The 15,699-nt window shown below is 38.6% G+C and overlaps 1 protein-coding gene across 2 annotated transcripts in view; it reads right to left on the minus strand.

The window, feature by feature from the left end:
- Positions 1-541: 541 nt before the first annotated feature.
- The window catches only part of LOC114253525 (uncharacterized), a 46,503-nt gene continuing 31,345 nt past the window's right edge, over positions 542-15,699 (minus strand). The window contains exons 7-17 of one of the 2 annotated variants that reach the window (XM_028188438.2): positions 10,804-10,898; positions 10,059-10,234; positions 9,250-9,307; positions 7,997-8,152; positions 7,395-7,501; positions 5,530-5,685; positions 4,507-4,654; positions 3,858-4,021; positions 2,821-2,966; positions 2,329-2,410; positions 542-1,460 (exon numbers count right to left, since the gene is read on the minus strand). In XM_028188438.2, coding sequence (XP_028044239.2) covers positions 1,458-1,460; positions 2,329-2,410; positions 2,821-2,966; positions 3,858-4,021; positions 4,507-4,654; positions 5,530-5,685; positions 7,395-7,501; positions 7,997-8,152; positions 9,250-9,307; positions 10,059-10,234; positions 10,804-10,898 — 1,291 coding nt within the window. In that variant the 3' untranslated portion in view covers positions 542-1,457. The remainder of the gene's footprint in view (positions 1,461-2,328; positions 2,411-2,820; positions 2,967-3,857; positions 4,022-4,506; positions 4,655-5,529; positions 5,686-7,394; positions 7,502-7,996; positions 8,153-9,249; positions 9,308-10,058; positions 10,235-10,803; positions 10,899-15,699) is intronic. The other variant, XM_089739880.1, reaches the window with a different exon arrangement.

A 15,699-nucleotide genomic window follows, 5' to 3' on the forward strand; every position in this document is an offset into this window, starting at 1 on the left:
ACACTCCGGTTTGAGCCCCATGAGCTCACCTACTAATTCGGTGAATCTAGAATAACTCCTCGAGGTAACTAAAAAATAGGAAAAAAGAACGAGCATCGTGACTGGTTAGAGCATCCATCCATCACTATGTCTAGTTGTGCCTTTTTAACATAAGTAGGGTTTGGTAGGACTAGCCCCGGCTTCGGAGACACTGGTGCCTTCACCGGCGAGTCCCCGGAGGACCGCTGCTACCCTTGTTTCCTTTACTACAAGGGCTGCATCCTATTTTTTTTTTTTTTTATTGCCCTTGTAGGCAGACGAGCATACGGCCCACCTGATAGTGAGTGGTACCGTCGCCCATGGACTTCAGCAATGCCAGGGGCAGATCCAAGGCGCTACCTACCGTAAACCTACCGTAACTTAACAACCCTACCACCTCACCAGTATCAAACTATGGGTGGAGTTTCAAAATTACACATTATACTTTGTGATCTCAACAATTTACATTTTAATTTACCGTTGACTTGGTCGTGTCGGAACGAAATAAAAAAAACACCATATATTTACTTTTTAACATTTATTTTTCTTAAAAATGACCACATTTGTAATTATTAGATAACGGTACAAAACCTTTAATAAATCTGTTAAGTACAAAACAAAATACAGTGAAAAATATAAATTTTCAGTCAGATTCGTAAAACGTTTATAAACTACTAAATTGTTAATTTGTATATGAATATATTTTACATAAATATCAAAATAATGGCACAGTGCAAGTATCGGCAAGATTACTTAATTATGTCAATCTTTAATTTACGAATAAAATATTTAAAAAAAAACAATTTGTAAATATTCGAAAATTTTATATATGTCAGATAAGATATAGCGAACGGTATACCTTATTGAATATATTCAAGAAAATATGAATAATGTTTCACTTAAACTTCGAATGAGCGACAATGACGATATTATTATGTATATAGGACTTAGAAACTTTGAATAAATCTAAGGACACTTATTATCAAACAACAAAAATATGTGTATACATAAATTACTATTTAGAACAAAATTGCACTCAGAAGGCACTTTGATTTCTCTTAAAAAAATGTTCATCCTTATCAATTCTACTATATAAATAAACATTTAACTAATACTTAATTACGCACATTTTTTAAATCCACTTAAATTATTATTCGATGTTTATGCAAATTAGTAAAAAATGTCATGTTTCTCAGTAATATCTATCAAACAATATTTTTCAGAATTTCAGAGGTTAACACTTTAACCAATGTTCAAATTATTCATTTATAATTTATAAATGTTCGATTGATAATGTTCTATTAAGAATAACAAGAAAATTAAAATAAAAAAATCGACTATAAACTTGGCAAGACAAACATGTAATTATATATTTAAAAAAAAAAACTAATTTCGTAAGTAAATATACCTTTGGTTTCGCGGCTTCCTTAATTTCGTCCTTACTGTAAAAGAAAATAAATTATTTAAAGCAATCGCTACAAAATAAATCTTATCTTGCTATTTAATAAAAACTAAAAAGACTTGTGCACTTTAATACTTTGGTGTTTCCCAACGTGGGATCCACGCCCCACAAGAGGGCAATTTGATGTTTAAGGGGGACAATCGTACTAAATTAATATAGAAAATCTGTATTAAAATTGTTTCGAATTTGAATTTCATTTTTTCATTATATGTTTTGAAATATTACTTACTCTGATCTGATAACAATTTCATAGTGATTTTCTTCCTAAAACTTATCATTTATGTTTCTTAAGTGAATAAATAATTTTTTTTATGTTTAAGATTATGTATGGGGGGCATAAAAATTTTAGAAATGTTACAGTGGGGCATGCCACAAAAAAGGTTGGGAAACACTGGTATACTTGCACACTGACTAGCCAATACCAGCAGATCTCCACTGTGTACAATATTCATTTAAGATAGCCAGTGGGCCGTATGCTCGTCTGCCTACAAGGGCAATAAAAAAAAAAAAAACCTCTAAACTGACAATTCGGAGCATATGAACGCATATAAAAATCTAAGACACATCTGTCTTATACATAAATATATAGAATACTCCAGAATGAACGAACGATAAAATACTTAATTGCGTTTTCTACAATATTAGAAGAAAACAACATTTAAAGCCCTTAATCTCTTTTTAAATTCATATTTCAAACAGTATTATTATAAATATTATGAACTACTCTCTTCACTGAATAACTGACGGGTGAGTCTAAGAAAAACCACATTTTAAAACTAAAGGGTTTTTAAAGTTCTAAATACTATAAAGGTTTTTCTTTACAAGTATACATGAATTATGCCACTCACCACGAATCGATTGACTTTGTTAGCGAAGGTCTTGGTGACCGGCGTCTGGTGAACTTGCATGTTCTCGAACTTCTGACGTAAACTGTAACAATAATAACAATAACCGGATATCGGTTAATGAGCCTAACTAGGGATAGATTTTTCATACGTGTAGCCCCAGGGCTTAAGACTTAAATATACTGGTGGTAGGACGTCTTGTCGTGCGGACTCACGGGTAAAAAAAAAAAGATTTTTATTACACGATGTTATTCCTTCATCATTCAAGTCAATCATGAACATTTGTTAAGTACGTATTTCATTAGAAAAATTGGTACCCGCCGGCGGGATTCGAACACCGGTGCATCGCTACACACGAATGCACCGGACGTCTTATCCTTTAGGCCACGACGACTTACCTCTTATGTCTACTTTCATTTACTATGAATTAATTGACGGTACGTTTTATTTATTTATTGCCACTTCACAGACCACGCGACGGTGAGGTTACCGTACCTCTTAGCGGTCTCTAGCTGAGATTCTCCCTCGTCGTCGTTTTGTTCTCGTTCGATGACGACGGCGGACGGTGACCGTCGCGGTTCCGACTCGGACCAGTGCTCGAAGCGATCGCGGAAGCTCTTAGTTCTGGCCAACTGCTGCGCCTGGAATGTTATAGGGGTGTCACCAAACGTGACGTAAGCGACAATAACTGCTTTATACATAAACTAGCGACCCGCCCTCGCTTCGCTTCGGAAACTGTAATTTATTATTTATTTCTCCACTATTTAATGGATGTTATTATACATATAAACCTTCACCTTCAATCACTCATCATCAGGTGGGCTGTATGCTTTTCTGCCTACAAAAAAGGCACCAAACTTATGTCCATTACTGCCGTCAAGCAAAGTCTTGAGCCGTTTTACCCAACAGACAGTTTGACGCCCCAACCCCCCTCACATTCCCCCTACAATAACCAACATCGTCTAGTATCAGCCACGAGTCTTACACGTAGATTTTCTTTCATCACGTGAGCAATTCATGATGGCGCACGATTTACACGTGGATATTCCTTCATCACGTGAGCAATTCATGACAGCGATACAGTCGCATATCTCAATACAAGTACATTAGCCGTCTTATGCAAATTGCTTTTTTTTTACTGTGTCTGTTAAACCTCTCTCATAAGCACCAGTGCCGAAGATACTCTAAGATCATTCAATCTTCATTACGAGCCTATATTGAATACTAGCTGACCCGGCAGACTTCGTAGTGCCTCAATCGATAAATAAAAGACCTAAACTTTTGTATAAAATAAACTTAAAACAAACAGAAGGAATCCGTCGGACGGGGGACACGTCAAAGGAAAAATAAAATTGTTATTTTTATTTAATTCCGAGCATTTTCATATTTATCTACCTTTTAAACCTTCTTTACTTCCACGAATAATTTAAGACCAAAATTAGCCGAATCGGTCCAGCCGTTCTCGAGTTTTAGCGAGACTAACGAACAGCAATTCATTTTTATATATATAGATTTATTAGTGGTTTCGGTACCTGTTTGAGAGCCTCGTCTCTGTCTCTGGCGTCCAGGTACTGTCTCCTGCGCTCGTCCTCGCTGTCGTCTTCGTACTCCGAGGAGTACTCGTCTTCCGAGGTGTCGAGGTGACGGCTCCCCTCCCCGGGAGGAGGGGGCGTGAAGCACTTCAGCGGCTTGGGACCTGGGACACGGAAACCGAGGTTTATTTCCCCGAAAACGGATCTACTTGTAAACGTTGCTCATATATTTTCTACGAGGTATTCTTTGTAACATAAGCTTTACTTTGCAGTAAGTATTGTCATTGTGGGCAGTCGAGGTCATGGTTCAGCTGATGTTAAATAGTTAGTGTCGCTCAAGGACATCGGCAATGTTAGAGGCAATGTCAATTATTCTTTACAATATGATTTTTTATTTATTGGTAAGATGGGTGGACGAGCTCACAGCCCGCCTGGTGTTAATTGGTCACTGGAGCCCATAGACATCTACAACGTCAATGCGCTACCCACCTTGAGATATTTAATGTCTTAGTATAGTTACAACGGCTGCCCCGCCCTTCAAACTGAAACGCATTACTGCTTCACGGCAGAAACAGGCAGGGCGGTGGTACCTACCCGTACGGACTCACTAGAGGTTTTACTACCAGTACAAAACAATAGATGGTCGGACCTGTCGGCTGTTGCTGCTGCTGCGAGTGCTCGAGCTGGCGGAACACGGAGATGATGTGGGAGGTGCGGGCGGCGGGGGGCGGCGGCGCGGGCTGGTCGGCGCGCACCACGTCCGGCGCGCGGTACGGCTCCGGCGACGGAGACTTGCGCTGCGGACGATCACACACCATCATCCAGCTATTCCCAACTTTTCTAACTCAAGTAACACACTAACTGTTACTCCGGTAAGAGTAACGCCATCTATCGTCGAATAGTCCAACAAGAAGTACAACGCCATCTATTGTCAGAAGCATAACACTAGAGATGTGTGGAATATTCTCGATAATTCCAGAGGTTTGGTATCGGTTATAAAAGCGTTGCAGAGATGGCACGCGGTTAGTTAGTAATCGGAACTACTCGAAGCGAAACAGCGAACGGATCACCTGAAGCGAAGCGAAGATTGAAAGTGTTTGTTAAGTGTTGAATATAGTGTTATCTTGTACTTTGGTAGAATTTTTATTTATGCCGAACCCCAGCGCGTAACAATACTCTTTACAAATACGCAACAACCTTACATACTAACATGCAATTTTTATTTTATAATTGAAGCGAAGGTTCTAATTTATTCATTTATTAAATGTACATTTAGCATCAAGCACCGTACAAGCAGTCTTTACTCCACATGTACCCAAATTTGTTTGGCCCCCATACATAATTTTTAACATTAAAAATTTATTTTTTCACTTAAGTAACATAAATGATAGATTTTAGGAAGAAATCACTATGAAATTGTTATCAGAACACAGTAAGTTATATTTTAAAGCATATAATAAAAAGCTGAAATACAAATTCAAATTAATTTTAATACAGATTTTTTTAATTAATTTAGTGCGGTTGCCCCCCTTAGTGATCAGATTGGTCCCTTATAGGGCGTTGGCCTTACGTTGGGAAGCACCGTACTAGTGCCTCTCGCGACACGTAGGTTGAGAGCCGCTGACCTGGTCCCCCCTATTTACTCATTATCCTATATGAAAAGCTCTCACACCTGGACCTGTCTGGGCGGCGTCATGCGGAACTCCTTGCGCTTGGTCTCCGGTTTGTAGGTCTCGAAGAACTTGAACCGGTCCGATATATCCGCGGTCTCGATCTTCACGTCCTCAAGCTTATCGGCCGCGCGGACCACGTCCTTTGGCACAAAGGGCTGGAATCAGACACGCGCACTTTATTTATTTATTTATTTATCACACTTCATATAAAATTTAAATTGGCGGACTTAATACCTAAGTCATTCGCTAGTAGTGTAGAGTAAATAGTGGTAAGTCAGGTTTGAGCCCCGTGAGCTCACCTACTAGTTAAAGCGACGCTGATATAGCCTCTCAAGGCTATCAGCTTATGTAGGCAAAAAAAAAAGTGGTAAGTGCAATGAAATTTATATTAAGTTACAAATACATACTACTACTACTACTACTACTATCCGTCCCTGTTCCCGTTATCTGGGATCAGGTTACAAATACATACACATATATATACATACATATACACATACATACATACTTAGTTAACTTACTTACTTTACTACTGGGCTGTACATTTATAGGCTTGATATTTTGATATCGACAGGTGAAAGGCTATTTGGCTTAAGCGATATCTTTGCAACTTTACAGGAGTGTCAAGTTTAAAATTTGGAAAAAAATTATTATAATAATAAAAAAATTCTTCACCTATTTAATTATTTTTAATTATTTACTGCTTAGTTGTGTGCTAGGAACGTTTGCCTACGTTTGCCGCTAGGGGCGCTGTTCCAACTGCATATACATTTGAGTTAACTTTTACGCTATCGAGAACGTTAAAAAATTCGCACTATGCGCATAGGACAATAAACCTGGTCCCTAGATAAGAGTAAATCGGGCTAGGTACTTGTAAGTTTTTATATACAGCCCGTCGGAAATCTGCGCACCCGGCCGGCATGCGCTTCGCCTCAGTGTCCAGTGAAATATTAATAAACTACTTAGTTAGTATTTTATTGTAAGATGGATAGGACTGTACATACATAGTTTCGCCAATTTCTCCTGCCCTTAACTTTTGTGTATTGTTTTTTTACGTGTAAAGTAAAAGATTTTTAAAATTGTAAAAAAATAATAGATACACCGACATAAATAAAAATTTTTTTAATTTAAAGTGAAACTTTTATTATATAATTGTCTGAAACTTTTTCGTCTGTGTGTTGCATGTCGCGTGACGGTTGGCCGCGGAGTTGGGATAAAGTGAAAGGCGCTCGTCAGAGCAGTCAAGGCCAATATGGCGGCGCCTATAGTTCGCAGCAGTTGACCGTGTAGTGCAGCGGTCGGAGAACCGGTGTAAATTACCTCAAATGGGGTAAAATGAAATTTTGGGGGGTAAAAATGAAACTTTTGTGAGTAAAAAGTATATACTGAAGTGAAACTTCTTTAAAATGATACAAACTCGATGAAACGAAACAAAAAAAAAATATATTTTTTTTAATGCTAAAACGTAGCAATTTCGTTTTTTTTTTGTTTTTCGCCATGGGGTAAATATCAACTTACACAAAACAATTTTGGGGTAATAATTAAAAAAAATCCCCGACCGCTGGTGTAGTGTATAGACTATATTAATCGTTTATGCCAGTGCTCCACGCTATTTTGTTTTTGTTCTTGTCAGTCTTTAATGTAAATGTTGTTTGTCAGAGTTGAATGTCTATAATGTGAAAAAAAGTTTCACTTTTACCGTGGTTTCATAAAACCACACAATCCCTTTTTTTACATCTAGTATCATTTTTGCTGTCTCTCTAGTTTGCATGACGTCATTAAGTGCCAGGTTCGCAGATATTTCCGAGGGGTTATATACTTGAGGGCATCACGGTAGTGAATATTAGGGAATGAAGCGACTAACGATCTCCTTGCGGCGCGGCGGCTGGTGTGGCGGCGGCGACGTGGGGCTCGTGCTCTTGGCGTTCGCATCCAGCTCCAGGAATATAGAACGAGACTTCTTACCGATACCTGCAATCGTATCGCATATTTATTCACTATTATATTCTACTGGTGGTAGGACGTCTTGTGACTACCCGCACGGGACGTACCACCGCCCTGCCTATTTCTGCCGCGAAGCAGTAATGCGTTTCGGTTTGAAGGGTGGGGCAGCCGTTGTAGGTGTCTATGGGCTCCGATAACCACTTAAGGTGGGCCGTGAGCTCGTCCATCGGTCTATACATTAAAAAAAGGTTAGTATTATTATTTAAATATATTAGTTATATTATGCAGGTTTGATTTTTATTAAAAAATATTATTCCTTCATCGTGGAAATCAATCGTGAACATTTGTCAAGTACGTATTTCATTAGAAAAATTGGTACGCACCTGCGGGATTCGAACACCGGTGCATCGCTAGATACGAATGCACCGGACGTCTTATCCTTTAGGCCACGACGACTTATACAATATCACTAGTACAATATAGCTGTTAGTTAGGGTTGAAAGGGTTTACAGATGAGCAGACCTTCATTGAAGAGAGCTTTGTCGTCAATCTCCCTGTTCCTGGGCGGTTGGTTTTCGTCGTTGAAAAGCTCGCCGTTCTCGAAGCGCTGCTTTATGGCCCGAGCTTTCTCTTTATCCAGTTCCAAGTCGCGGGCTATTTTATCGGCTGACGTAACGCCTGCAAATGTAGAATGTACTGTTATTGTTATGTATATGTTTATGGTTTTAATGAGTAACTGACTAATAAATCTGAGATTAAGTTAGGTTTGAACATAATGATGTAAATGCGGCTATAGTAGACGACAATATTAAAAATAATGTTTTTTTTTTGCATAGCACGCAATGTATGCACAATAAGTTATCAAGTGAAATTAGGGTCAACGTCCTCTCTAGTTGAATTTGTATTAGATTGCTAGTAAGTGATATTTTATATTAATTAAACGTTAAAATAAATTGCCTGTTTAGTATATTAAGATTTTCGATTTACTCAGGCATGTAGTTACGTCCCGCTCCGGGATTTATTCCTACAATACACCCTCTATATCAGGGGCTCCCAAAATTATTTTGTCTGCTGCCCACTATGAGAATAAATTAATTATTAGCGCCCCCAATTTTTCACCTACTTAAAAATCACTATAGCGAAAGCTCAGTCGGTGTCTAAGAGTCCTCTTAGATGAAATTACAAATCGCCTGCCAAGCCTCTACACAACACCCCCTATTTTTTTCTGGATCTCTTACCGCCCCCCTTTAGGCCTGCAGCGCCCACAAGGGGGCGTTATCGCCCACTTTGGGAAAGGCTGCTCTATATGAAGATGATAAATATCACTGAATATATTACTTGAGAACGTATGTGTTAGTTAGACTAGTCATCTAGCGTCGTCTAATGTCGTAAACCATGTCAATGACCTTTTTAATGTATTTATTGTTGCCACAATTACCGGAGCCCATAGACCACACAACGTAACTGCCCAGACCTTGCGATATACAGTCGAAGTCTAACTGTACAGTGTGCTTAGTGCGTGTTTTTTAACGTTCTCGATAGCGTAAAAGTTAACCAAAATAGCGGTACATATTCCAACTGCATACAAATTTTAGTTAACTTTAACGCTATCGAGAACATTAAATTTAGTTTACGTTACGTTAATTTAGTTAACTTTTACGATATCGAGAACGTTAAAAAACTCGCACTAGGCACACTGTATAAAAAACCGTCCTACCCTTCAATCCGCAGCCCTTGGCTCGCAGTAATAGAAAATTATAACGTTTCTTACTCACTCTGTTCGCTTTGCATGACCGATTGTTCGTACATCTCCTTGATCTTGGCCTGTTTGCCCTGAAATTAATAGATGCATTTTATGAAGTCGTCGTGGCCTATCGGATCAGTACGCCCGGTCTTATAAAGATAGCAGACCCGACAAACGTTGTCCTAAATGCACAAAATGAATGAAATGAACGAATGAATGCATACACAACAATTCATTCAGAGTAAAGTTTCGGAGTAGAGTTTGCCCATATTACCTGGAGCCACTGCGGTCATCCACAGCGCGTTTCCAGAGATTTTTTTTGCCACGTACCATCCGGTTATGGAATGAGCTCCCCTCCATGGTGTTTCCCGAGCGCTATGACATGTCCTACTTCAAACGAGGCTTGTGGAGATTACTTAACGGTAGGCAGCGGCTTGGCTCTGCCGCTGGCATTGCTGAAGTCCATGGGCGACGTTAACCACTCATCATTAGGTGGTCATATGCTCGTGTACCTACAGGGACAATAAATAAAAAGATCCGTTTTCAGTGAACATTTTGGGAGAACCAGAGATGCCACGTTTCATATATCTGGAAGTTTGATGTTATTTAACTTTTTTTCCTAGCTAAGCTGAGAGCCTTGAGAGGCTATTTCAGCGTAACCTTAACTAGTAGGTGAGCTCACGGGGCTCAAACCTGATGACGTTGCTAACATGAACCATAGCAAGAGCAGTGCTTCGCAGAATCTACCACCGGATCGGAAACGCGACCCACTGAGAAGATCCGGCGAGAAACTCAGTGCGCTGTGTCTGTGGGTTGTTGTTTAACGGAATGATGAGTCACCATGAACAGTCTGCTCCTGATGTTCTGGATCTCCTGTTTCCTCTCGCGGTGTCTCTCGGAGGCGGAGTGCTGACCGCTCTCGAACCTTCCGACTATCTCGCTCATGTTGCAGAAGGACACCGGCTGCTCGCCCTTAGAGCTGTGCTTGTACGAGTTCTTGAGGATCGAGTCTTCGTCTGCGAGCCAATACATAAACACTTAAAGGTCTTCGAATAGAAAGCATAACCGATTTTTTTTATGATGCCCTCGCATTTTTTACTGGCGGTAGGACCTCTTGTGAGTCCGCGCGGGTAAGTACCACCGCCTTGCCTATTTCTGTCGTGAAGCAGTAATGCGTTTCGGTTTTAAGGGTGGGCAGCCGTTGTAACTACACTTGAGACCTTAGAACTTATATCTAAAGGTGGGTGACGCATTTACGTAGTAGATGTCTATTGGCTCCAGTAACCACTTAACACCAGGTGGGCTGTGAGCTCGTTCATCCATCTCAATTCTATAGGTTGACCCTTGACTTCTGCGCCGAAGGTCGTGACGTCAATTTGGTGTCTTAATATATATGTATTTAACCATTTGACTGTCGTGTAGGTCACCGGTGCCCTACACGGCGTACTGTAGTAATTATGTTGATTTTTCTTACTAAAACGCCCGAATATCTAGTAGACATACAGTACCAAACAGACAGTACCGAATGATAATTGGATGTAATTGGATGGCAGACAGTACCAAATGGTAATCGGATGTGGTATACCTTCTTCATCTTCATGTTCGCTGGAGCTGGGTTCTACGGGAACCCCATTGAGGTACTCGTCCGAAACACCGATATCCATGCCCTTCGCCTTGAATCTGTTTCCGAAATTATTTCCTTTAGAAATTCATAGATGAATTACACGATATTTATAGTGCCGGACAAAACTTAGCATACGTACAAAATGTAAGCTACATCAAGGGGTGAAAGGCTAGGAAAAGGAAAGAAGCATTTTTTTATAATAATTATTATATTACATTGTGTATTTGTATGTATATTTAAAGATATATGTATGTTTGTATGTGTGTATGTATGTATGTATATATATTTCACTGGATTGGTACACCGCGCGTAATTCGTTTCCAAATGATTCTTGTCCACCCGATGGTTGTCTGGAAGAGATCGCTCTTAGCGATAAGACCCCAACTGTACTTTTTTTGTATGTAATTTATCGCCTTGTTTATTTTATTTTTTGGTGTACAATAAAGAATACTCTCTCTCTCTTATTATTAAAGGTCTTGTCTGGACTGAATACTCAAAATATTGGTGCAAGTCTCAGCCATAATTAAGATTGCTGAGGGATTTTGTTTCCTTTTGACCAGCGCGTGGGCACTCGTTCGTCCGATCCCTCCCGAAATTGACCTCACGAAAATATCAGCCAATACCACATCACTCACGAGATATAAACCAAACATATATAAATGCAACATTAACTCGACGAATGTGATTGTTTTTTTTTTTCACACGATAAACTTTCAACTATCATTTCGATAGACAATCTAACACTCTTTAACGTCTCACTTTAATAAAATAAACAAATAAAAACATTATTAAACTTTTAAGTAGTTAAAAAAATATCCATCACCTTCCTCTACTAACTATTCAGATATTAACACTAGATTTTTTGCGGTTCTAGACTTCTTCGATCGATTCGGCGCAAGCGTTCACACCAATACACATTAACCCAATGAGAAACTAACCAGGTTTGAACACAAAGTTATTTTTATATGCGATTCATAGATTAACACTTATTTCGGTTACCGTAAGGTTCAGATTGATTTGAAGTTTTCGAAGCGTCTCAGACCAGATGGTACGAAACATTTTGGAGCAAAAAAAAAACATAAGAGATTAGATACATACATGAAATTATTGGTTCTCTACGGATATATAACTGTGTTCAATAGGACAATATCGGCTGTGGCTTTTATGGACTTTAGACATTTGTTAAAACGCGTAAATTTTATTTTATTTATTTATTTGTTATAACAAATAGATCATCAATATAAAATATCGACAAATCCACCAAACAAACCAAAAGTAAAAAGATTTTTTTTTTATGTACTATTATACATCCATAATTACTTCGTATTATGTAGTGTTGTTATTACATACTTTTGTTCCTATGTATGTTGTGTTTTCCTATAATTGAGGCGGCGCATACGCTACGAAATATTTGATAACGATATGTGTTATTGTTTTAAAATTATCTCGGTATGGGAATGTTATTCGAAGAGATTATTATCATATCAGGATGGAATGGAGGACCATCCTCCTCCTCGCGTCGTTTCCTCACTGCTGAGGGTCGTGACCATTATAATTCGACATGATTTTAGTCCTTGTGATGTCCCGCCAGCGCCTCCGATCATTGGCCGCATGAAGGGCGGGCGCATGGAGGACCATAGTCCTAACTAAAGTGCTTTGTAAAGATTACGACCCACGGAGGAGGAGGAGGATTATCATATGGCCAAAAAGACTCTGGATACGAAAGTAGACGGTCATGTGAGGAGGGCTTTATTTTATTTTATTGCCCTTGTAGGCAGAGGAGCATACAGCCCACCTGATGGTGAGTGGTTACCGTCGCCCATGGACTTCAGCAATGCCAGGGGCAGAGCCAAGCCGCCGTCAGAGCGCTCGGGAAACACCGTGGAGGGGAGCTCATTCCAGAGCCGGATGGTACGTGGCAAAAAAGTCCTCTGGAAACGCACTATGAATGAACGCAGTGGCTCCAGGTAGTATGGATGAACTCTACTCCGGTGGCGGGCGGTGCGATGGTAAAAACGAGATGAAGGTGTCATCTCAAACAATTGGATGGAGTGATTTGTGAAAGAGGAAATATCAGAGAATGATTAGAGTGCAAAGATGACGCATGATAGGCCTGAATGGAAAAATAGGTCACGCTGCGTCGACCCCACATTATTGGATAAGGACAAGAAGAAGACTTAAATATTTCATATATATTAATTACCCTTTGTATGAGAACAAAAATAAATAATCGATTAAAGTTATCGTTAAAATTTTAATTTCCTACGTGCTTTGACTATCATAAACCTTGCCTAGTCACGAAATTAAGATATTCAACATTTCCGTAAGCTCATAAATATAAAGCCTCAAATTTGTTTTCGAGATAAATATTTCAAGTTTATTTTTTGCTAAAATAAATAGATATGCTCTTTAGCTGGTATTGATTCGTGACTGTTGGAGCCAGAAAGTCGAGAAGTGATCGTTTGAGACATGAAGACACAATGACTCACGACGCGTCATATACTGGGCTAATTTTTATCTTTTTTTCCCCCTACCTATTCGCTGGTAGCCTTAGGAGCTATTCCGGCTGCGACCGGATAGATGAGCTCGCGGGCTGAACTTGAGAGAATTTGCTAATATTAGCCTTAGCAAGCGCAATGCTTCGTAGAATCTACCATCGGATCGGAATCACGACCTACAGAGAAGATCTGGCGAGAAATTCTGGGCATTTTTACTCTTCTAATTACGGATAGGTTAATGATTCCATTAAGCAATTTCCAGCTGATATAGAAGACGATAAATAGTTTTGAAACATGGATTCGGTAATAATACGATCAACATGAACAGCAATGTAAAGCACATAATTCAAAATAGCCGCGAGCGAATTCGATCTCACGGTGAGTGCCGGTTCTCAAAGGATCAAAAATAGAACGTATCAAATCAACGTGCTATATGACGCAAGTGCAAATTATAGACGGCGTGACTCATTTTGATCGTTACCTATAAATATTTATTTTTGTATGTAGGTATGTATTTTGCTATTTCGGATACATAAAATATTACTGTGCATTTAATCCGACAAACTTGAGATTTACGCTAGTATTTTCGATTGTGATATTATTTTTCCTTCATTTTATTACTAATAATTACTATTTTTTAGAATCGAGTGGTGAAAGGCTGTATGGTTTAAATGACATTTCGCGCTTAATACGCGACAGTTATCAGTGTAATTAAACATCCGTTTTATTTAGTATTAGTATCAACGATTCGATGTTTTTAATTGAACTTCAATTACGTTCAGCCCATTCAAATAGGTGACGAAGTTTTTCTGTTATGATATTTTTTCTAAATTTAAACTTTAAGTGGCTACCCTGTTAAGCTGCAATAATTTCCCCAAAATAATCCTGATATATTTTAGCATTCTTGGTCGCAGTTGACTTTTTTAAATACGCTTTTTTTTTAAGTTTGAGTTGCAGCTACATAATGCAATTTTCTTAGGTATTTTTCATTGACTTCAAGACGTTCGATTAATCGCAGGCGTATCAAGGACAGATGACAATGTAATAATTCATTATTTTAGGCTAACATATAATAATGGTGGTAGTAGTGGTAGTAGTCCTGGTCCTGTAGGTCACCTCTATAGTTGTCTACAATCGCTCAATCTACTTCTGCCGCGAAGTAGTCATAAGTTCTAGTTTAAGGATAGGACAACCGCTTTCCTTTAGAAAAGTCTATTTAGGACGGGTGGTAATCCATTGGGATTACAAATCATGTCAAATCTATTGGCTCCGAAAACGTCTTAACACCAGATCTGCAGTTATCTCGTCTACTCATTTATGAAAGAAATAGTATACAGAACCGTGATCGGAAGCCCCAATGCAAAAATATTTGAAGTTGCTATATTTAAGCCTTTTTTATTTACGAAGGTGTATTCACTTATTTGTATATGTACAGCCTACCTCTCGACTTTGGATTCAATCAGTGGTTATCCATAGACGCAAATGTCAAAAACCATTTTGAAATATTAGCTTGAAGTTTAAACAAAGTGCTTTAATGGCTGTACCACTCTTCGAAGCGGAAGGCATTACCTTTAAACCTACCCATGTACATATTATTATATGTACAGATACAGAAATATATGTAACGCGCCTATTAAATGTGCCAATTTTTTTTCTATACATAAGAAATAAAGTTTACTAGGGTAAAACTATAGCACAAATTGAGTTACTCTATAAAGAGAAACAACATTTAAAGCTATTGCTTTACCAGTTTTTATGTTTTTAATATTTTACAATTCAAAAATGTTTTTATATTTCTTTTGTTCCTTCTTCTAATGTTTCAATATTCAAAATTCCATTTATGTCATCTCTATAACATATTTACCTCTTTTAAGATAAATCGTATAGAGGTTACATATATTCAGATGAAATTAAATCGTAAATGTAGTTTCAATTATATCTAAGGCTCGTGAGAACAAGAAGATATTTATAATAATATCAAGTTTCTGCCGTGAAGCAGTAATGCGTTTCGGTTTGGAGGGTGGGGCAGCCGTTGTAACTATACTTGAGGCTTTAGAACTTATATCAAGGTGGGTGGCGCATTTTACGTTGTAGATGTCTATGGGCTCCAGTAACTACTTAACACCAGGTGGGCTTTGAGCTCGTCCACCCATCTAAGCAATAAAAAAAAAACAGTTGGAATGAGACGTATCTAGTACCTTCGACAATATACTTATAACATAACATAATAATATAAGGCAATATGTAATTAAGTAACTAGATCAGTTCCGACAAACAAGCAGCTGTGAAATACATTTTTTGGAACGAAGTTCCTTACGGAAGGCTTGGAGGGGATAGGTATTTTGCTGCGCGACCGAAC

This window comes from Bombyx mandarina, chromosome A1 (genome assembly GCF_030267445.1).
Source record: "Bombyx mandarina strain Sakado chromosome A1, ASM3026744v2".
Classification (NCBI taxonomy): Eukaryota; Metazoa; Arthropoda; class Insecta; order Lepidoptera; family Bombycidae; genus Bombyx; species Bombyx mandarina.